A 22381-nucleotide genomic window follows, 5' to 3' on the forward strand; every position below is an offset into this window, starting at 1 on the left:
TGAAGACGAAAATTCTGAATTTGTCTGTTGGTGTTCATCATCTGTTGACCATTCTTATGAGTGGTATTTTGGGATTTTCCTATCAAATCTGGCGTTCTTATCAAGCGCAATTGGTGCTTGTAGATTGATCACATCTATGGGACTTTGCGAGAGGTGGAGTCCGTTTGTATTTCATGATGGAGCCATTTATGTTCAGTATGGACCGGACTTGTTCAATCTCATCATTGCCATTTGAGACTGCGGTGGTCTCAGGTGGCATCTATTCGTCTGTCTACTATCGGAACTTGTTTGGAATGTGGTAATCTTGCAACATTGAAAATTCTGTCAAAACAACCTGAGGGTTGAAGGAGAATGGTTTTTAAGGAGGCTGTGTCCCCACCATTCTGTCCTAGGAAATTTTCAATGGTTGATAGCAAGAGTTACTCAATTGGAATTTGTTTATGGAAGTTAGCTTGGAACTTCAGAAACCTAGCTCTTCTGTTCGCTGCATCCGGCGACCCATTGTTTGAAGAGCTCTATTTTGTATTCATCGTTTGGTTTGTGGATACTACCGATTTGGAGCACATGCATTTGAATTGTTTTGGGAAGCAGCTTCGGCATGATGCTTAGGGGAGGCAACGTGGAGCCAAGATTGTCTTGGGCAATGTTATTTTGCTTCTCTTGGTGGTATGTGTCATTCTGGTTTGTTAGTCAATGTGTGTTCCACTGCACTTGGGTCTATTTCTCTGAATTTGGATGCAGTCAGTTGCATTTTGGCATTGGCACCGGTGGAGATAGATCATTGGATGACTAACCTGGTTGTTAGTCGTTTGAATTGATACTTGCTACTGTAGATCTGTTGAAACTTGTTAAAGCATCGTTGGGTGCCTGCAACTTACGGCGATTGGTGACAGCCTTGGAGATGGTGATGCGTCTCAGGTGTCATTTGTTTCGGTGCCATTGTGTTGGTACTTTGGATTTGTTATCGGAATCTGGTATTTGGAGTTGTCGCGACCTGTCTAAATTTGGTTCTGAAGTTTGCCTGAGACTTCAGAAATTTGGCTCTTCTATTTGGATCATTCAGGTAACCTGAGTTTCTTGTAATCCATTTAAGAGCATGGATATCTATATGCAGTTTTGTTCTGTTTTGTTTGAAGAGAGTTTGGTGTTGTTGCTTCCCCTGGTTTTGGCTGTCTTAACTGTCATCGGTTTGAGCTTCTGGAGAGTTTTGTATGTTCTGTTGTCTGTGTTACGGACCTATGGCAACATTGATTGGAGAATTGTCGCCAAGGTAGAGATTGTTGATTTTGGGCTTCATTCTCCTTTGTCAATGCTTGGACAGCCTTTCTTGACAATGGAAAGATCAGCTATGTGTTGTTGAAGATTGGCAAAGATTTGGAAAATCTTAGGCGTGGATACTGGAGTCAATGCCACAAGCATGTCATTTAAACAATGGTTTGGGTTTTGCCTATAAATTGGGAGCTTTGCTCCATGGTTTTGTATCTCTCTTGAGTGAGAGACCATTGAGGGAAATTGTGAGGTCTGTTTGTAGTAGAAATGTGGGTCAGAGATGAGAGAGTGTGGTGAGGTGAGAGACCTCACTTGTAAAGCTTCCTTCGTTTGAATAATTGCTCCGGTTTACCCCTGTGGATGTACCAGATTTCGGGGAACCATGTATATTATGTGTTTGTGGTGTGTTTGGTTTTGATTCTTGGGGCACAACGGGGGAGGTGGGATGGGATTACGAATACCTGGTTCATGGGGTTATACGAATCCGGGCTGAGAGGAATTAACAGGCCGGTTAGCTTACGAGTTTGAACCTTCTTTATTGTGCAACCGTTTACACCATATTTTAGTAAGTCAAAATTGTTGGTCGAATAGATCGACTAATGACACGTGGCAACGGTCAGAAAATCAAATCGGCTATAACATGAGCATAACAAGGTAAAAATGGACTAATTATCGATTGATCTGGGACGTGGCAAACCAACAATATACAAGCAAGAGGAGAGATGTGATGATGGGTAGACTGGGTAGTTAAAGAAGGAGCACATCATGAGAGAAATAACTGCCCCATGCAGATCGTGGAGCAAGATGAGGAAGTAAGGAAGTAACCGCTCAATTCAAATTAGAGGAGGGAATTCCATCTGGTTTGAATTTCAAGTCGAAGTAGCAGGCTATAAATACAAAGACTAAAGACGTTTTGAACCCCCACTCAATCGCCCAAAGGTTTCTACTTTTTATCTGTACTTTACTTTTCTCGTTCTAGGAGTAGCTTGTAACATAACCGTCTACTCGATTGTGTTCTCATTGTCGATCGACTTCTACTTTGAAGAATAATAAAGTCCTTTTGTTGTTCTTCTTCCATCTTCATTCACTTTCACTAAGTTTGCTTCCAGAGAAGTTCTGAAATACGGCAAGGAACCAAACTCCACAACCACAAATATCCACATTCCAGCACTTAAAACGTTTCTCTGTCGATTATCGACAGCAAGTAAAAAATAGACAAACAGCAACCAAACACTGGATTGAGTAATTCCATTCCATGCTAGTTAAACGAGGCCGAAGTGAATGCCTCCATGTACAGAAGGAACCAAGGCGCGAAGCCAAAAACAAATGACTGCTTAAACTTCCACCGTTTATGAAGTCATATAAACGCTCAATGAAAGAGGAAACCATCGGAATCTCCTAAAATGAGTCAAGTTAATATAAACTTGTGGTTTACAAAATAATCGCGCATTGTACCGGTGAGAGCTTATGAGTGAAGGAGTTTGAAGAGATCAAGTAAAATGAGTCAAGTTAATTCTAGTTTTTCAGATTTTGAAAAACTTATTTATGGAGGGTTCCATAAATAAGTTTTACAGAGGTGAATCTGTACCGTCCAAAGGACCAAAAGTGTTTTGGATGGTTTGGATTCACTTAGCTGTAAACAAATAAGTCTCTCTCTTTCAGATTTCCACAATGAGTTGCATACTTCGCTTATGACATTGTTGACAGTTGACGTTATCAATAAACAAAAGTCACCGAGAATATCATCAGATCAAATAGTTAAATGTGTTTGTGTCAAAACTGCAATCTACAAGGTTCAACTGATCGACTTCATTGCAATTCTTTTCACAGGAAAGTGAAAGAAGACTCAAACTTGAGTCTCTTTAGATGACTAAAATTTCATCGCATAGTTACAGACTTACAGTGTCGATTCAAACTAGGTCAGTATTCCAATCCGTCGCTTCTATATATTGACCACTTTTAAACATCTAAGCAGGGCAAATACCTTGATGACATACAAAAACTATGATTCTAGCTTGTCCTCCACGGGAACCCTTTCAAGAGCTTGATGAAGAAATAACATTTCTTTTGTCGGCAGATGTAGGACTGCAATTTATTACTTAATCAAAGATTCAGTATCCTCTTGAGCAACACCATGAAGATCACGGAGATCAGAACTCTCTGAGAAATTGAGCCATTTTGTTTTCTCAACGTGCTTGAGGCAAGGCTGCAACACTAGCCCAATCAGCATAGCAACGATGCATATAACCGCCACTTTGAGCGAAGAAAGAGCCAACACAACACAAATCATCATGGTTGGAGGAACACACAAGAGGATTGATCCAACTGTTCCCACAGGTATCTTATAAGGCCGAGATGCAGCTGGGTATTTCATCCTTAACCTTACAAATGATACCAACTCTAGAACCATTCCAAAACAATACAAAAAGTTTTCCGCTGCTACTATCTCTCGAAAACTCAGCCATGAAAGCAAAATAACCCCAGAAGCTGAAAATAAGATTCCAACTAGAGGAGTTCCATAACGTGATCTCTTGGAAAAAAACTCGGGAAGCATCCCTCTCTCTGCCATACCAAGAAGTTGAAAAGAGTCGCTGCTCATCTCAGCCACAAACATCCCCATATTTGACATTGCGGCTGCCCCCTGAATCCAAAACCTCAACCATACTCCACCAACCGTCATGGCAATATCTGAAAAGTACCCATCAGTCCACAAGTCAAGGTTAAGTGGTACGGCTCCTGTACCAATTAGTAAAGGAAAAAAATACCCACAAACAACAAGGATAAAAGCATAGAATAGAGCCTTTGGTAGAGTCTTTTCCGGATTATCCACCTCTCCAGCTAATGTGCTCACTGAATCCCAGTAATTCAAGTTCCAAAATAGAGTGTTTAGGTACAAGTTCCAGTCAACATTGTGTAAATCTAACACTAACCATCTTGAAGGCCTTACTTTTGGGATGGCGATAACTCCCATCAGACCGAATGGAAGGAGTGAGAGAACTCCTAACACTACAGCAGCCGATCCCACTATGTTTAATCCCCTATAATTCATATAAGTGAGGAGAGCAGTCAAGCCCAGCGTTGCACCGACTCTTGGTAAACCACCAGATAAAGCTGGGATTGCCGATTTCAGATATTCAAGAAACATAACCGGGTATAGGGCATTATCGATTACCCCGCTTAGCCATTTCATCCAACCTTCTTGAAACCCCCAATATTCGCCCAATGCGGATGAAACCCAAACCACATAGCCACCGTCTTCTGGAAACATGGTGCCCAACTCTGCAGTTATTAGGGCCTCTGGTACACTCCATACAAATAGGAATACCAAAAACCCGATTAGGGCTAGAAGCGGCCCGGCTGCTCGTACGGTATCCTCAGCCCCAAATGGCCCCCCTGATACCTCGTAGAAGATGAGGAAAACAAGGGGCAGCACTGAGACTTTCCTTGCTTTATTTCCCCTAGGAGAAGGTACTTTATCAATCTCCAAATATGATTCGCTACTGTATTCCCCCATTGCAATGGAAGTTTCCCAATTTGCTGCATTCCTTAGTTTCTGCATTCAGAATCGAATTACCAAGGTAATATGCATAGGGTGGCTAACACATCAAACTATTGACAAATTCACACCATCAAAGAGACTTATTATAGAGGCTAGAGCCTTACGCATAAATATGAAGTATTTGTCAATTTAAACAATTTAGTTAGCATAATTTGCGAGAAAAAAAATCTGGGTTCATAACATTCCCGGAAAACCCACATAAGATAAGCCATTGTATTCCCCAATATAATGGTAGTTTATCCATTAGCTGTATTCCTCAATTTCTGATCCATAACCAAATTGTCAACATATTGAATACTTGGGTTATTTACTTATTCCAAATGATCAGTCGATTGAGATGGGAGGTTTGGCCGAGTGAATATGAGAAAGTAACTTACATGCTTGCCCCAAGATGTCGCAAGTTGTCAATCTTGTTCCGGCAAGTGTACCATTTTTCTATTGGAACGGTGCGTACCGGCATGTATGTCAGTGCCGTTCCAGATTGACTGCAACCTATACTTTATTGAAGTAGAAAAATAAAACAAATTCTAACGCTTTGATATACCTTAACATTTGTTCTAATAACATATTAAGATGAGTAACATATTATAGACTCCAAGTTTTGTCGATTTATCTTAGAATTCGAGACTTTTTTAGAAAGAGAAATATTTTTTTTTTTTTTGTACTGACCGAGATGCCGGTACAAGTCTAGTATCAATTGGTATAGGTGGGTATGCCTGGTACAAGCCAGTATTTTGGGTGGTATGAAATAGCTAGGTATGTGTACCATTTTATTGCCGATACGGTACGGGATTGACAACGCTGCAAAGGCCAAATATTCCAAAACTCGTGGCCATTGGAGATTTATTTGATCGTTAACTTTATAACCCGGAATTAGTCGAAGTTTTTGAAAGCAGACCCGGATATTTGGTTATCCAAAAATACCACTAACGACTTAACGTGTATCAATTCCAGAGACAAAAAATTCAAGGAAATAGGAAAACTAAGGCGGAAAAGTGTAAACATAGTAAAGTTAAGCTGTGGGAAGATAGATAAGGAATAAACAAACAAACCATGGTACTTTTTTTTTTTTTTTTGGTACTTTTTGTTCGGTACAACATTGTTTTGCAAAAATTTGACCAAGTTGCTCCAATTATGTTAGAGAGCTAACTTTTTGCCTTGGTCCATCACTATTCTTTGGTTATTTTTAAGAGAGAAACTTAACGGAGCCATTGCAAAGTGGCTCTTTACAGAGTTGAGTGATCTCAGTCGTCTGTTTCGGCAATCAATGGTCCGGATTTTAAAAAAATTATTCATTTGTCTTTTCTCTCGTAACCAATTGGTCGGCATGTGTGCTTTTGGATAGCAAATCCGCGTTAGTCAATGATTTCATCTGTATTAATTGTTTATGATTTGAACTAGATTGTCCTTACAGATTCTCTGCTACTAAATCTCGGACGGATTCTATGCTGATACCTCGTGTTGGTTTGCTTTTGTGGTACGCATCTTGGAGCCTCTCAGCCTATTAGCCTATTAGGAGTAGTGTTTGTGCTTGTGCCTTAGATTTTGGTTGTTTTGGTTGATTCTTATATTTGTGATGGAATTTTTGTTTGCCTTTGGGCTTTTGTTGTAAGTGTCAGATGATATTTTATCAAATCGAAATTTCCTCTGATAAAAAAATTCATAAACTTTAAAGTGTAGATTGTACATTTTATATTTTAATCAAAATTGTAGGGGGATGAAAACAATTGATACTTTGGATCAATTGGATTGCAACGGCTTATTCGTGCCTTTTCACCGGAACCCTAATTCGTCGTCGGAACCCTAATCTGCAAAACAGACAAGGGGTGAGTGTACCTCTGCCTCTCATGGCAAAGGCCCTCCGATGCCAAAGTTAATATCACGTATTGATCAATAAACCCTAATTATCAGTAGGAGAGTATGAGAATGCAACATATTCCGTACCTTTTTCTCTAGGTTTACCTCATATTTATAGATTCATGGATGCTTGTTGCCCAAGTATCTGTGTTGCACTAGGTTTCCTACCGCGTATAGGAAACCAGAATATCTTGGATTCTCGTTCCCTTATCAGTTTATCATAAAAGAGTCCTTTTAGGATTCTTTTCAATAGCTTGACCGAACATCCCACTTTCATTGGGTATCTATTCTAGATCCTATTTCCTTGGGATTTCATTTCTTAACGGAACAACACAGCTTCTGGACCTTTTCAGAGCGTTCTTCTTGCCTTAGCAACTGATTGGAGCTCTTTCCTTGTTCGGTTGTCTTATTGCCGAACAGACTGTCTGGACCAATTATTGGGACCATTGCCTTATTATGAGCTCTCATGGGCTCTTAGTCTGTTCGGCCCTACTCTAGGCCGAACAGACTATTTGGAGCAATGACTTCGCGTGTTACTTCTCATATTAGATCTTTACCACGGTGCCTCATACCATGTGTCTTAATTCTATCTGTTCGGGAATACCTCCCTACAATTGCTCCCCAGTTTTGCCATTTTGCCTCTGTTCGAGGGCAGTTGGTAAAACTAAAACTTATCCCTTGAACTAAGCTTTTAGCTTCTTAGATCTTGTGCAGACATGCCATTAATTCTTTTTGGCGTTTAAATCATCATGCCGTCTCAAGGCAGGAACTCCACGTGGTGTATTTCGTACGCTTTGCATTTAACTCAGTCTGACGTTTCTTAAATGGCGTCAGAAACGGCCATCCGTTGAGACTTGTCTTTTCTCGTTACTTCTCGTGTAACGGCGCAAGAGGAGGCATTTCGTCTCTGTTGCTTTCACTTTAAACCCCTAAAAGGGATACTTTTGGGTTTTCCACCCAAAGTTCGAATCCTCCCTTTCTCTCTCTAAAACCAGGCGAAAATCATCCGTCTTTCATCCGCCATTGCCGTCGTCTGCAACTTTGATTGCATTTCAGGCAACCACTGCAATAGCTTCGTAAGACTTCTTATTCTTGCTCCTTCTTGCGTCTTATTCTGAGATTCGATCCAGATTTTGGCTTTTTAGGGTTTCGATTGCACCTAGTTTCCGATTTTGTCCTGCTCATTTCTTTCGTATCCATGGCGGATGATAATGAAAACCTTCCAAAACCCAGCAAGTTTAGGAAACTCTGTGAAACCCCAACTGCCATGGCGACATTTAGGATTGAGTATAGCGTCCCTGATAACGTGGGGCTCGAACTCGCCCCTTTAGGTGCAGACAGGGATGGTGGTTCATGGGATAGGATGTGTATCCCAATTGTAGCCATTGTTGAAGGCGGGGTTCGTTTTCCCCTACACCCACTACTTCGCCAGGTCCTAAACTGGTACCGTCTCACTCCCATGCAAGTTTTAACAAACGTGTTCAGGCCTATAATGGGAGTAGTAGCTTTAAACAGGATTCTGGGAACTCAATTAGGGATTTGGGACATTCAATGGTGGTATAGTATTGTTTTGAATCCTGAATACAATATTTACTACTTCAAAGTTAGAAGGGCAGAAAAGCGTCTCGTGCTAAACCTGCCAGACTTTGCTCGAGATCATGAAATCGATTTTCTCTACGTCACTAGAGGCTTCGAGCCACTGGGGGAGGATGGTCAAGTGGTGGGCCTCCATTGCCCCCACATATGGGGCTACCCACGTATGCTCCTGATTTTCTATTTATGCAACTTGCATTTTCCTTTGTTATTGTATTTCTGCTTATTCTAACTTCTGTTTGTGCTTTGACTTGCAGCGGACAATGCTAACAGGTGTCCAAGACGTGAACCAAGCTATGTCCGAACAACAGAGATTAATAGGGTTTTGAAGTATACAGGTGAACCCGGCACCCCGACAGTTGGTCGAGGCCGCAACGAGAACGTTCTATTAGGGTACGATCCCGCGTACAGAGGGGTTATCAACAGAAGACTTGCCAACCCGAGCACCAGCACTGCCTCAACCTTAACTGCTCCCCAACCGAGGAACTCAAGATCCAGAGCCAACGTGACTTTTGCCGGACAGCCAGGTGAAGTTCCAATCTCTGAAGGCATCCCCTTCCCTCGGGTTGTTCTCAGAAGGTCCTCCCAACGTCAAGCCGAACAGATAGCTGTTGACCGTGATACCAGTCAATCATCCTCATCCGGTTACTCCCCATCTCCTCCAAGATCTGGTACGATGTCTCAACAACCTATGGATCTGAGCTCTCTTTTGACTGTGACATCTCGAGGACGTGGAACTGGCCGGGTGGCTTCTACTGGGAATGCTCCTCCTACACCTCGTCGCAACAGAGGAGGTTCTACCCGCTCCCCTTCATCTGCTCGAGGAGCGGATACTGCTCGCGATGTCGGTGACGCTTATCGAGATAAAAGGCCTAGATCTGAGGACCCAACTGGCACTGCTTCTCTGGTTGATACAGAATCCCATCGGCCCCCGTCACCAACTACTCAAGTACTTCCCTAGACCTGAACTCATCCATTCACTAGGGGAGACCGCCCCGTTCACGTCGGGGACAGTGCTAGTTCGTCAGAAACAGCACTCGCCTGGCTCAGGGGTTGCTGCTTCCAGTTGATATGCAGAAAGAATCCGGATCCCCACTTGATCGTCTTGTAGCCACTGGTCTCGTCAGTGGTATTAAGGTAACAACAAAAAACTTTCTTTCAATCAAGCTACGACCGTTCTTGTACTATATTTGATCATTAACTATTTTGGTACTTCTTAGTTTATTCAAAAGACGGTCGTACTGGGCCAAAAACTTCAAGAGATCGAGCAAGAGCGCAACAGGTTTTTGAGAGATAACATAAGGTAGCTTCAAACAATGACAAGGCTGGAGAGAGAGAGAGACAAGGCAAAACTAGAAACAGCAGGAACCAAGGAAAAACTTGAAACTGCTGAAGAGAGTATCAGCCAAGCACTGTCTGAAATTGATAGTACAAAAAAGGCGGCCTATGAAGATGGATACCAGAAAGGCTTCGATGCTGCCACTTCCAGCTATGTTGACCAAATGCCTGTAATTCAAGATCAAATATAGACTGCGTGTTGGGAAGCGTGCCTCACAAAAGTGGGGGTTGCAGAAGATTCTCCCCTCTAAGAGGATAACGATTTGCCGAGCACCCGTGCTCAGAGCATTCAGGAACTAGCAGAGCATCCAGAGGACGCTATCGAACAGCAGATCGAAGAATTTGCTGATGCTGAGGAAGATATGCTTACCGACGCGCACCCTGTTCAATCACCTATTCGGGATTCAACCCTTGACCCCATTAACCTGGAGGAGAATGCAATCGAAGGTGATACTACTGTGGAAGTCAGCGCAAAGGTACCAGATGAAACACCTCCGGAGGTCCCGAACCTGGATTAACTTGGTAAGGTTGCGTGAAACACCTTTAAAACATTTTGGCTGGTCCTAAGTGACCATGATATTCGAGCCCTGCGTGGCACCAGTACTTTCTCTACTTTGGTAATATTTTGGTAATACAGGTATTCGGTCCTTTGTGGCATAACTATACAATTTGCTCGGCTCTTCTCGTTTTTGCATGTGTTCGGATGCAAATAGACTTATCTAAGTATTTTGTACTTTGATCCTTTAATCACATGTTTGCTTGTGTATAAGTGTTCAGTACTTAGCAAATCCTGTAAACATCATTTTGTACTTTTAAACCTCTTTCTAAGTTTCACGTACTTAAAAACCATACAAGTGTTTTCATACTTGTACTCGTTAAGTTTCACGTACTTAAAAACCATACAAGTGTTTCACGTACTTAAAAACCATACAAGTGTTTCATACTTGTACTCGTTAAGTTTCACGTACTTAAAAACTATACAAGTGTCTCGTACTTGTACGAATTAGGTGTCTCGTACTTTAGTTTATAGGTGCCTGTTCCCTGCTCCCCAATACGAATGAGGGAAACCAAGCCCGTAGTTCGTATTTTTAAGACAAATACCAAGAACGCAATATTTATACTGCGAAAAGTGATTTTATTCATAATCTGTGAAACTCCAAAGGGCGTTATTCGTACTTCTTACAACTGAAATATTAAAATCAAAAACTAGAATAAGAGAATTATATTCGTAATTTCCACACAATCATGTAGTGCAATTTAAAATAGAACTCAATGCTTCTAAACAAAGAATTTTCGCAGATTATGGACATTCCAAGGCCTCGGAATTGGATTACCATCCAGATCAGCCAATCTATAGGCCCCTATGCCTACAATCTCGGTTACTCGATACAGGCCTTCCCAGTTGGCCCCCAGCTTGCCTTCGTTGGCCACCCTGGTGTTGCCGAGCACCTTTTGTAGTACGAGGTCCCCAACACCAAATTCACGAGGGTGAACATGCTTGTTATAGCTCTTCATCAGCTGTTCCTGGTAAGAAGCCAGATGGACCAGGGCCCTTTCCCTCCTTTCTTCGGCGAGATCAAGCTCAATTTCGAGGGCCCTATCATTGCCCCCACTTTCAACCAGTGTGGTCCTATTGGTTGGAAGACCAACCTCCAGAAGTATGACAGCCTCTGTTCCATATGCCAATGAATAGAGGGTCTCTCCCGTAGACCTCCTAGGCGTTGTTCGATGAGCCCACAGTACTAGTGGTAACTCGTTAGGCCACTTTCCTTTGGCTTTGTCCAGCCTCTTCTTGATCCCGTCAAGGATAGTCTTATTAGACGCCTCTGCCTACCCATTACTCTGAGGGTAAGCTGGGGTTGAATAATAATTTCGTATTCCGTACTGGACACAAAAAGTCTTGAATTTCTTCTGAAATTGGGATCCATTGTCTGTAATCAATGAATAAGGGACCCCAAAGTGAGTGATGATGCTCTTCCACACGAACCTTTCTATCATAGGTTCAGTGATTTTGGCCAGTGGTTCTACCTCAATCCACTTAGTAAAATAGTCTGTTGCAACTAACAGGAATTTTCGATTCCCAGTTATTTTGTGTAGTGGACCCATGATGTCCATTCCCCATTGAGCAAATGGCCAAGGATTTGTCAAAGGCACCAGATCCTCGGCTGGTGTTCGAATCATTGGTGAGAATTTTTGACATTTCTCACAAATTTTCATATACACCTTTGCATCTTCCTGCATGTGTGGCCACCAGTAGCCTTGGGTAATTGCTCGGTGGGCGATAGATCTGCCTCCAGCATGACTCCCACATGTTCCTTCGTGGATTTCATGAAGGAACCTCTGCACCATCTCGGGATGTACGCATAGTAGATACGGGCCCGTGAAAGATTTTCTGTATAACTTACCCTTTGGGGACAGCTAAAATCTAGCAGATTTGGTCCTTATCTTATGAGCTTCCTTTTATCAGTGGGGAGCGTTTCATCTCGTAAAATCTCCACGATTGGGTCCATCCAGTTTGGTCCTTGGTTCACATCCAAGACCAACTCAACACTCCCCCTAATGCTCGGCTTTGTCAAATATTCAACAGCTACCCTCCGTTTGAATTCAGTTAGGACAGCTGCGGCTAACCATGCTAAAGAGTCGGCATGGGCATTCTGTCCTGAACTTATCTACTCGATGTGAACCCTTTCGAAGTTATCAAGTAAATCCTTGGACGCTTCCATATACGCTGCCATCTTCTCGTTCCGGGCTTGGTATTCCCCGGACAATTGATTAACTACGAGCTGTGAATCACAATATACTCTGACTTGTTTTGCTTTCAGAGTCTTTGCACTCCTTAATCCAGCTAAGAGTGCCTCATACTCTGCCACATTATTCGATGCACTAAAACCAAGCCGAACAGATAATTCAATCATTAATCCTTCAGGAGGAAAAAGGACAACCCCAATTCCTGAACCAGTATTACATGCTGATCCATCAACAAATAACTTCCATTCCATAGGGTCCTGTTCGGCTGAGGGTTGATTCTTCATGGGTGATGTTTTAGTCGCCTGTTCCTTTCTTGTAGGAGGTAGGGGAGTCACCGTAGGAGAAAACTCCGCCACAAAATCAGCCAACACTTGGCCTTTGATTGCCGTGCGTGGTTGATAATCGATATCGTACTGGCTTAACTCGATGGAACATGTCGAGATCCTTCCCGAGAAGTCTGCTTTTCGTAGCAGTGATTTCAATGGAAACTCAGTATAAACCACAACCTTGTGGCTTTGGAAGTAGTGTGGCAATTTCCTTGTGGCTGTCCTAAGTGCCAGGACAAGTTTCTCTAAGGGCAGATATCTCGTCTCTGCATCCAGCAGTGTCTTGCTGACATAATAAATAGGGATTTGCTCGATTCTCAAATCCCTTAACAAGACTGCACTAACTGCATGCTCAGAAACAGCTAAGTACAAAACTAAAAACTCACCTAGTTGTGGAGTTGACAAAAGTGGGGGCTCGGCCAGATACTTCTTCAGGTCCTGGAAGGCCTGTTCGCACTCTACTCCCCATTCGAATCCCTCCATTTTTTTCAATAATTGAAAAAAGGGTCTGCACTTGTCACTTGACCTGCTGATAAATCTATTAAGTGCTGCAGCTATTCCAGTCAACCTCTGGACTTCCTTAGTGGTTTTGGGACTTTGTAGCCTTTGTAAGGCTGCAATTTGATCAGGGTTAGCCTCAATCCCTCTCATGGTCACCAAATGGCCCAGGAACTTTCCTGAACCGACTCCAAATGCACATTTCGAGGCGTTGAGTTTCAGTTTGTACTCCCTCAGGATTTCGAAAGCTTCTTTTAAATCAGCTCTATGTCCCTGTTTATCTTCACTTTTCACCACCATATCATCGATGTAAACCTCCATAGTCTTGCCAAGCAGCTTTTTGAACATGATGGTTACGAGTCTTTGGTACGTTGCCCCAGCATTTCTTAGCCCAAATGGCATGACGCTATAGCAGTACAATCCTCGCGGTGTGAGAAAAGAAGTCTTCTCTTGATCAGGCCCAAATATAGCAATCTGATGATATCCTCGATATGCGTCGAGGAAACTCATTCGTTCGTAACCAGCACTTGCGTTAACCAACTGGTCTATCCTTGGAAGAGGAAAACTGTCTTTTGGACACGCCTTGTTTAGGTCTGTGAAGTCTACGCAGACACGCTACTTCCCATTCTTTTTCTTTAACCACTCTGGGTAGTAATCTTCACGTATTGCTTTGGCCTCTAGCAAACGATCAACCTCTTCAATTACACATGCTGCACGGCTGCTTTCCGTTTTTTCTGAATGACCGGCTTATGCTGAGGATCAACATTTAGATAGTGACAAATCACACCTGCATCTACTCCGGGCATTTCTTCTGGCACCCATGCAAATACATCAACATATTCCTTCAGAAATTGTATCAACTCAGCCTTTTCGTCTGCTGGCAATGACTCTCCAACTAAGAAATATCTTTCAGGATCAGTCTCGTCGATCTGAATTTTCTTCAAGCCTTCGACCACCTTTTCTGCCGGACTTCTCCCAACATCCTCAATAGTTGGTTGATCTGATACTTCTAATGTATGAACGTGGTGGGCCTTTGGGGCTTTTTTAATGATGGAGATTAGACATTGCTGGGCCATTTTCTGATTGCCTCTAATTACCTCAACCCCATTGGATCCTGGGAATTTCACCATCTGGTGATAAGTCGAGGAGACTGCTCTTATTTTGTGCAGCCATGTTCTCCCTATAATCACGTTATAGGAAGAAGGAACATCGACAACTAAGAAATCTGTTTTTAACACCACTGATCCAGCCCAAACAGGTAACGTTACTTTTCCAAGAGGCCAAACTGCTCCTGCACCAAACCCAATTAGGGGTGTTGTAGATTGTTCTAAGTCTGTTTGGACCAGCCCCAGTTTTTTGAACGCATCATAGTACATTACCTCTGTACAACTTCCTGACTCCACTAGAATCCTTTTGATGTCATATTCCCCAACTCGTAGGGTTATGACCAAAGCATCGTTGTGGGGTATTTGGACTTCTCCCAAGTCATTATCTATGAATGCTATGCTTTCATTGCACACATCATTCTCTCGCCCTCTCTTGTTTCCTAATCGCATTACATGCTGATCGTGCTTGACTTGCCTTTGTAATAGCCTAACCTCATTTCTCGTATAAGGTGTGGCCAACCTATGTATCATGTGGATTACTCATTTAGGATTTTGCTCGTAACCCAGTTCCATGGCTTTCCCTTTCTCCTTTGGATCCTCCTGGATAAATTCTTTGAGATAGCCCCGAGAGACCAAATCGTCAAGGTATCTTTTGTACATCTCACAATCCTCAGTCATATGGCCCCAATCTTTATGGTAGCTGCAGTGCTGATTCGTAGCACGTTTTGTGTCCTTATCTCCGCCTAGACTTGGGGGCCACTTGAAATATGGCTGATTCTTTATTCGATAAAGAATCCTATAAATTGGTTCCTTCCAAACCGTAGTGATAGAAAAGAAAGATTTGGGGTCAGGAGCTTGCTTATCCTTGTACTGCTTTTTCTTAGCCTGCCCATACTCCTTTCTCTCTCTATAAGTCTTGGGCTTTGATTTATCCACCTTTTTGACAGGTGCCTTTGTCTGTTCGGCAACAATCCTGCCATCCTCGTGGAGTATGTCATCCTCCATTCTGGCGTGTTGCTCTATCCGTTCCATCAGTTTAGCCAACGTGGCTACCGGATGTTTATTCAATGAGCGACGCAGCTCTCCCCGAACAGGTAAACCGGTCTTGAAGGTGACAATTGCATACTCCTCACTGCAGCTTTCAATCTCGTTGAAAGTTTTCCAGTACTTCTTTGCATAATCCCTGATCAGCTTGTTTTCCGCCTGTTTCATGGTGTAAAGACTTTCAAACGTCTTTGGGGCTTTTCTGCTCGTCAAGAACCGAGTAGTGAATTCCTCAGCCAATTGCCTCCATCCTCGTATGGATCGTGGGGCCAGTTTATGAAACCAAGCCAAAGTCACCTTGCCAAGACTGGAGGGGAACATCTTGCATAAGATGGCATCATCCCCCTCGTGCATGAACATAGCCTGTTGATAGTGCTGTATGTGAGCTACGGGATCCGTATTTGTCTCGTATAGTACGAACGTTCCGTGCTTCACTTTGCTCGGCAACCTAGACTCTTGTAGCCTCCTTGCAAAAGGGGAGGCTGCAATATTACTTAAGGCCTTCCGCGCTGCTTCTCGTGCAGTTGCTGTCCCATCCTCGAGCTCCTTCGACTTGTGAGCCGTAGCCTTGACCCAATCAGCATCAGGCCTCTCGTACCTGTCCCGGTGATGCTTTCTTGTTTCCTCCTTTTCTGGGGTAGAACTTCGGTCTCTGCTCCTTCTTTTTCGTGAAGAAGCCCTTCGTCTTTTCGGTGTTCGGCTTTTACTTCTGCTTTTCCTTTTTCGTGGAGAAGCTTCGTATCGCTCTATGATAGGACTCCTGCTCTTTCTCCCTCGTGAATGAGCCTGCTTATGGACTACCAAGGTCCGTCTGTATTTCTGGGAATTCCTTCGTGAAAGTCCGGAATCTTCTGGGTGCTCTCGTACCCGTTGTAATTCTTGTATCTCGTACTCTCGTTTTCTAATCAAACGAGCGTACTCCTCGATTTCCCTTCTCTTTTTATCGAGGACATCGCTGTCATTGTGTATACTTCTTGAATGGGTGACCGATTCCTCTCTTCGATGAGACTTACTCCTTCTCGTGGAGCCAGTGGCAGTTTTGTCTCATTTTTCTTTGGAGTTATCTCTGTCATGTCTACCAGTGGGCTTCCTTGGAGCACTTGGTGGGGATTTATCTCTTCTCCCACCCGACTGGTCCTTTGGATTAAACGGCATAATTGGATCTTCTTCCATCATGATTATTTTTCAGAAAAATTGGTTCGCTTCCCACAGACGGCGCCAATTGTAGGGGGATGAAAACAATTGATGCTTCGGATCAATTGGATTGCAATGGCTTATTCGTGCCTTTTCACCGGAACCCTAATTCGTCGTCGGAACCCTAATCTGCAAAACAGATAAGGGGTGAGTGCACGTCTGCCTCTCGTGGCAAAGGCCCTCCGATGCCAAAGTTAATATCACGTATTGATCAATAAATCCTAATTATCAGTAGGAGAGTATGAGAATGCAACATATTCCGTACCTTTTTCTCTAGGTTTACCTCATATTTTATAGATTCATGGATGCTTGTTGCTCAAGTATCTGTGTTGCAATAGGTTTCCTACCTCGTATAGGAAACCAGAATATCTTGGATTCTCGTTCCCTTATCAGTTTATCATAAAAGAGTCCTTTTAGGATTCTTTTCCATAGCTTGACCGAACATCCCACTTTCATTGGGTATCTATTCTAGATCCTATTTCCTCGGGATTTCATTCCTTAACGGAACAACACAGCTTCTGGACCTTTTCAGAGCGTTCTTCTTGCCTTAGCAACTGATTGGAGCTCTTTCCTTATTCGGCTGTCTTATTGCCGAACAAACTGTCTGGACCAATTATTGGGACCATTGCCTTATTATGAGCTCTCATGGGTTCTTAGTCTGTTCGGCCCTACTCTAGGCCGAACAAACTATTTGGAGCAATGACTTCGCGTGTTACTTCTCTTATTAGATCTTTACCACGGTGCCTCATACCATGTGTCTTAATTCTATCTGTTCGGGAATACCTCCCTACAAAAATCTCTGAAAGTGTTTGAATGATAAGTTCAAAATCATTTTCACAAATTAATTTTGCATGTGAAAGTATAGTAAAATTCAAAAACGGTCATCGTGAGATTATTTTTAATTTTACGTTCTCCGGTTCATTACTAATAAATTACCAATGGTGTAATACATACTAGAATGAAAACTAAAAAATGAAAAAATACAACTTCCAATAAATTGCTACAGGTACCGACCGGTACCGTAGAGAAATCGCAGGGACGGCCGCGCCGGGCCATCTCCAGCCACAGGATGGCCGATCGAGCCGTCCAAAAATTCTAAAAAAAAAAAACGAGGGAGCCCACACGAGATTCAATGGCATCCGACATGTGTAGCGTCCTCGATCTAAACACTCTATTTTCGTATATATATACCGGTCGGTACCTATAAGATTTTTGTTTTGTTAATACAGGACAATAAAAATAATACCCAGAGTTTTCAGGCACTGAAAACAATCCATTAGCTGCAGGTGGATTTACAGGATATAAGAGCATTCATATCATACTCTTTACATTTTGGACCAAATTACACCTTAAAAAATCACTCTATTACATTAGCTATTTACTTTTAAAATGTCTACTGCATCAGACTCTATATATTAAAACTATCACATTTAAAATATTGTTTCTTTATTCTAAAAAAAGACAGCAAACCAAAAGCCCCCTTCTCTCTAACTTTAGGGGGTGTTTGGATGGCCTGGTTTTGCATTTTCTAATTCCCATTTTTGGATTTTGGGTGTTTGGTAGGAAGAGGGAAAATAGATTTTGGGTAAAATCCATTTTCCAATTTCTTGTTTCTAAAGCAAAACAGATAATCTACAAAAAGGAGCTTTTTCAATTCCAATTTTTCCATTTTCGAATTTAGCCATGCCAAAAAGACAAGGCTATCCTTTCTCTTTTCAGATAATTCTCATTTTGCCATGGTTTTGAACGTTATCTCTGTGTACTGAATTTGGAACAATTTGGATACCCTTTGTCTTTTCAGCAATTCCATAGAATTTGGAACAATTTTACCATACATCTCCTTAAGGTAATCCTTAGCACTTTTTTTATCTTTACTGATTAATACTTTGATTATGTCTGGAGCAGTCTTAAACATGGATTCCTCATCGAACTTTATAGTCATGTCTTCAATCAGAATTTGGATATTGTATAATTGCTCATTTGATAATGGGAAATTCTTTTTTTCTTGCCTCAATAAATCGAGGGTTTTGTTAGGTCATTGTTTAGGGTCATTTGCTTCTTTATGATATGAATAATATTGATAGAGATGATTAAAGTAGTATTGATAGAGATGATTAAAGTAGTATTAATTAGTCGTTGAGATCCAAAGGACCTTTGGAGTATGAAAAATTTAACAAAATACACTCATCCCTTAGGTGCACCATCGAAAAGGACCTTTGGAGTATGGAAGGCGTGTTGGCCCTTGGTATGCGACATTCCCGTTGGGTACACCATGGAAACGCAGAGAGATCTTGTAACTACAATAATGGCCATCCACAATTTCATAAGAAGAAGTAACATGCCCGATATTCCTTTTGGCTTTTATCATCGGTGACCTAATTTCTTGCCTTCAGATGCTGGTATGAAAACTACAACACCTAATGGTCAACATGGACATATGTTTGTTGGCGATGATCAAGACATGGAAAATGTAAGGGCTTCAATTCGGGATTGGATTGTCGCTAATCGTATCCGTTAGATGAGTTGTTGGGTGTGGTAGTATGTTTGTTCAATTGGAGTAATTTTTTTTAATCCCAACTTCTATAATATTTGGTATTGTACTGTAGTTTGTAGTATGTCTGTTCAATTTCTGTAATTTGGTTTAATCCGGATTTAAGTAATATTTTGTGTTGTAATGTTTAGATTATAAATTTCATCACTTCTTGTACTGTTTGTTTTTCCCATTACTTTGGTTTAAACTTCAATGTTAATTTAATTTTTGGTCAAAAACATTTTTGATGGAAAAGTAAAAACAAACAATAATTGAAATAATAAAAGTATAATTAAAAAAAAAAACAGGGGACACCAGTTATGTACATAGCAGAATTTCGGAATTAAATTTTAAATAAATTGAGTCCAAACATTATTTATATACATTATATACCATTATTAATAACTGGGGGCAACATAGTAAAAAATCAATCCATAATTCATTTTCATTCCATATCTTCCAAACACTACCCCTACTGCAAAATGCATTCTGCACATATCGTCCAAACACTCTACCAAATACAAAATACATTTTGGTCATAATCCAAAAAGCCAAAAAGCCAAAAAATGAAAAATGAAAAGCCAAAAAGTTGGCTCCCAAACACCCCCTTACTCTCTGTGTATATTCATTGAGAGGCAGAGCAAAGAAAAGAAAGAAGGGCCGTTGCAGGGGATCAAAAAAGGCGTCGAAGGCCCGTTGATCAAAGAAGGCCCGTTGCCGGGCGTCGACCAAAGAAGGCTCGTTGCCGGTGATCAAAGAAGGCGTCGAAGACGAGTCGATCAAAGAAGGCTCGTTGCTGGCATCAAAGGCGTCGATCAAGGCCATGCCGTCATTGAAGGCCATGCCGTCGGTGAGATCTGGTAAAGCTAATAGATAAAGTAATAAAATATTGTCTATTGAATGGACAGTGGCTCGCGGGAAGACGCGAGACGCTATAGCAAAGGTACAAAATTGTCGAAGTAGCGATGGTGATAAAGAATCTAATGCCGGCGAGTTTTGCATGATTTCCTCGCTAGTATAGTTGCAGAGGAGGTATGACGAGGGAGATGCGGATGCTCTAAATAAAGCAGATGGCTCGGTGGAGAAAAAAAGCTTAGATTGTAGCTAAAGAATTCCTCCAACTTCCAAGAATATTGAGCCAACCCATTTAGAGATAGGGGAAAGAGTTGACTTTGTTCAATACAGTGCAACTTAATTTGAATTCCTTTCTCTTCTACGTGATTCAAGAATATGCAAGCTTTCATATACATTACTAAAACTTGAGAAAAACTATTTATTTTCTAAGGACTAGTCATATTTAGCTACACATTCTTACACATCCATTGCTAGCAATTAGCAAAGAAACGAAAGAGAAGGACTTCAATTCAATTCATCAAACATGATTTTGTGCTTTAAAAATGTGGAACCAATTGTACCCAGAAGGCTGTAATGAGGGGTTGAATTCGTAGTACCTTGATATTCATTGTAAGAAGCTCCTCGTCGTTGTTGTCGTCCTCGGTGGTGTTGCCATATTCTTGGCTGGGGCCAACTTCTTGTTCTCTTCTTACGCTGCTTTGACGGCCAACTTGATCAGTTACTTCCTCTGTTTCTGTTTGAACTATCACCATATATCACTGTAAGAATACTCCAAGGCTGGTGCCAGCCCAAAAAAAATTGAGAGAGAGAGAGAGAGAGGGAGAGAGAGAGAGAGAGTAGGCGTGCTACTCTTCAGTTGACTTTGGCAGTTTCAAGGACAAGCGAGGTAAGTTGAAAGGCAAATAAATTGTTGTTTTGTTTGCATTTTTGGTTAGGAATGGCTTCTTTCCAGTTTTGGTTTGCACGGTAGAGATTGGGACAGTGTAATTTATGAAAATATAGTCATTGAAATACGACTGCTTTTATAACAATAGGCGTCGGCAGTGCTAGGAGCCAGAGCTCGGAATGTTCTTGTCGGCCAATTTAGACTCTAGACAAATCAGATCCTTTATTTTAGAAGTGAGTTTATTTTAGAAGTGAGTTTGGCAAGCAATCAACAATAAAAAATTAGTTACCTTTCATAATAATTGAAGGTCCGTATCATTTGTAGATTTTTTGTAACTTTAACTAATGGAACTAATTGAGATAAAAAGTTTCATCACTTAATTAATGGAACTAATTGAAGATCTGTACCTAAAAAGTGTTCTCAATTCTAATATAAATAGTTCTCTAGGTGGTTAAAGATAGAACGAGGGTTAAGAATTTTTTATCCGGTTAAGATAGAACGAGGGATAAACAATTTGGGACATAGGGAGGAACTTGCTTTTCAAATTGTAGCTTTAACAAAAAGCTTTTCAAAAATATCATCTTCGGCTCTTATTCAATAATTTGTGGATTCTTTTTGTGCCTTCTTTTATGCTTAGAAATTGTTCACTTTTTAGAACTTGTCTAAATAATGAATTACCACACGAATCAAATTTATCAGGTATTGATTGAGATATTTTTGAAATGCAATAATGCTACTAATAAAATAGATTCAATGTGAAATTTTTTATTTTTTTTAATAATTATTTGTCGCATTTACATCGTGAATCTTAATTATTTATTTGCAGTAGTTTATTTTTCATTTGCTTGTTTGTTGAACGAACAAATATGATTTTTATGCTAGTTTTTTCCATTTATAAATCAATTGCTGATCAAAACAAAAAAAAGTTTAAGAAAATTAATCAAGAATTTGTACGAGTGTTTGATTGTAAAAGTTCATTTTCTTTTAGGAGTAATTTTTTTGGGGCAAGGACAAATCCCCTATGGTTCATCAACAAACGAAGGATGTTTGCTAGGTGGGGAGATTCATGAAACATATATAGCCAGAAAATCAAGGACTTTTCGAGGGAAAAAAAAGCTACCTGGATTCTGGACGGAAACCCCTTTTAGGTTTGGTATAGATTGGGCTGTGGCCGAGTCTGTGAACAAGAGTTTCATTCAAGCTTCGAGATGGATTGGGTAACAATCTTCACCAGTCCATCCGTACCAGTTGCATCACTCGCTGGCTATGAATGGCTACCGAGATTGCCAAGAGGTATTTTGGCATCGCTGGTTGCCGATTGAGCCCCTACGAGGTTCTGTAACCGGAATCTATTGAATTTCCACACATGGAATTCATGTTTGTTGGGTCAAACTGACCCAGATTGAGTATAGCCCCTTTTGTGGACTTAGCGAGCTTTGAAGATAAAAGACTCCATCAATGAAGAATAATTCCTATGGGAATTCTCTTCTCTGGCATGGCTTGTAAACAGCGCTCAATCTTCGCCTATAAATTGAGCTCTCAGATTTTGCATCAGTCAGGGTTGGCAATGTAGATACT

At 41.3% G+C, this 22381-nt stretch overlaps 1 protein-coding gene across 1 annotated transcript; it reads right to left on the bottom strand.

Moving 5' to 3' along the window:
* Positions 1-3060: 3060 nt before the first annotated feature.
* On the bottom strand, positions 3061-20858 carry LOC131333141 (probable polyamine transporter At1g31830). Its single transcript, XM_058367495.1, has 2 exons — positions 20514-20858; positions 3061-4822 (listed from the first exon to the last, which is right to left on the bottom strand). Exons 1-2 carry the CDS (start codon positions 20667-20669, stop codon positions 3365-3367), a joined length of 1614 nt encoding a protein of 537 aa, XP_058223478.1. The 5' UTR covers positions 20670-20858; the 3' UTR covers positions 3061-3364.
* Between the last annotated feature and the right edge of the window lie 1523 nt (positions 20859-22381).

The sequence above is a fragment of the Rhododendron vialii genome, chromosome 7a, assembly GCF_030253575.1.
Source record: "Rhododendron vialii isolate Sample 1 chromosome 7a, ASM3025357v1".
NCBI classification, from domain to species: domain Eukaryota; kingdom Viridiplantae; phylum Streptophyta; class Magnoliopsida; order Ericales; family Ericaceae; genus Rhododendron; species Rhododendron vialii.

Bases quoted from the DNA above. Each gene is read 5' to 3' on its own strand.
- LOC131333141 (XM_058367495.1), bottom strand. From the start codon at position 20,669: ATGGTGATAGTTCAAACAGAAACAGAGGAAGTAACTGATCAAGTTGGC. The intron at 4,823-20,513 runs GTACTACGAATT...TTCTGAATGCAG, and splicing joins TTCTTACAATGAATATCAAG to AAACTAAGGAATGCAGCAAA.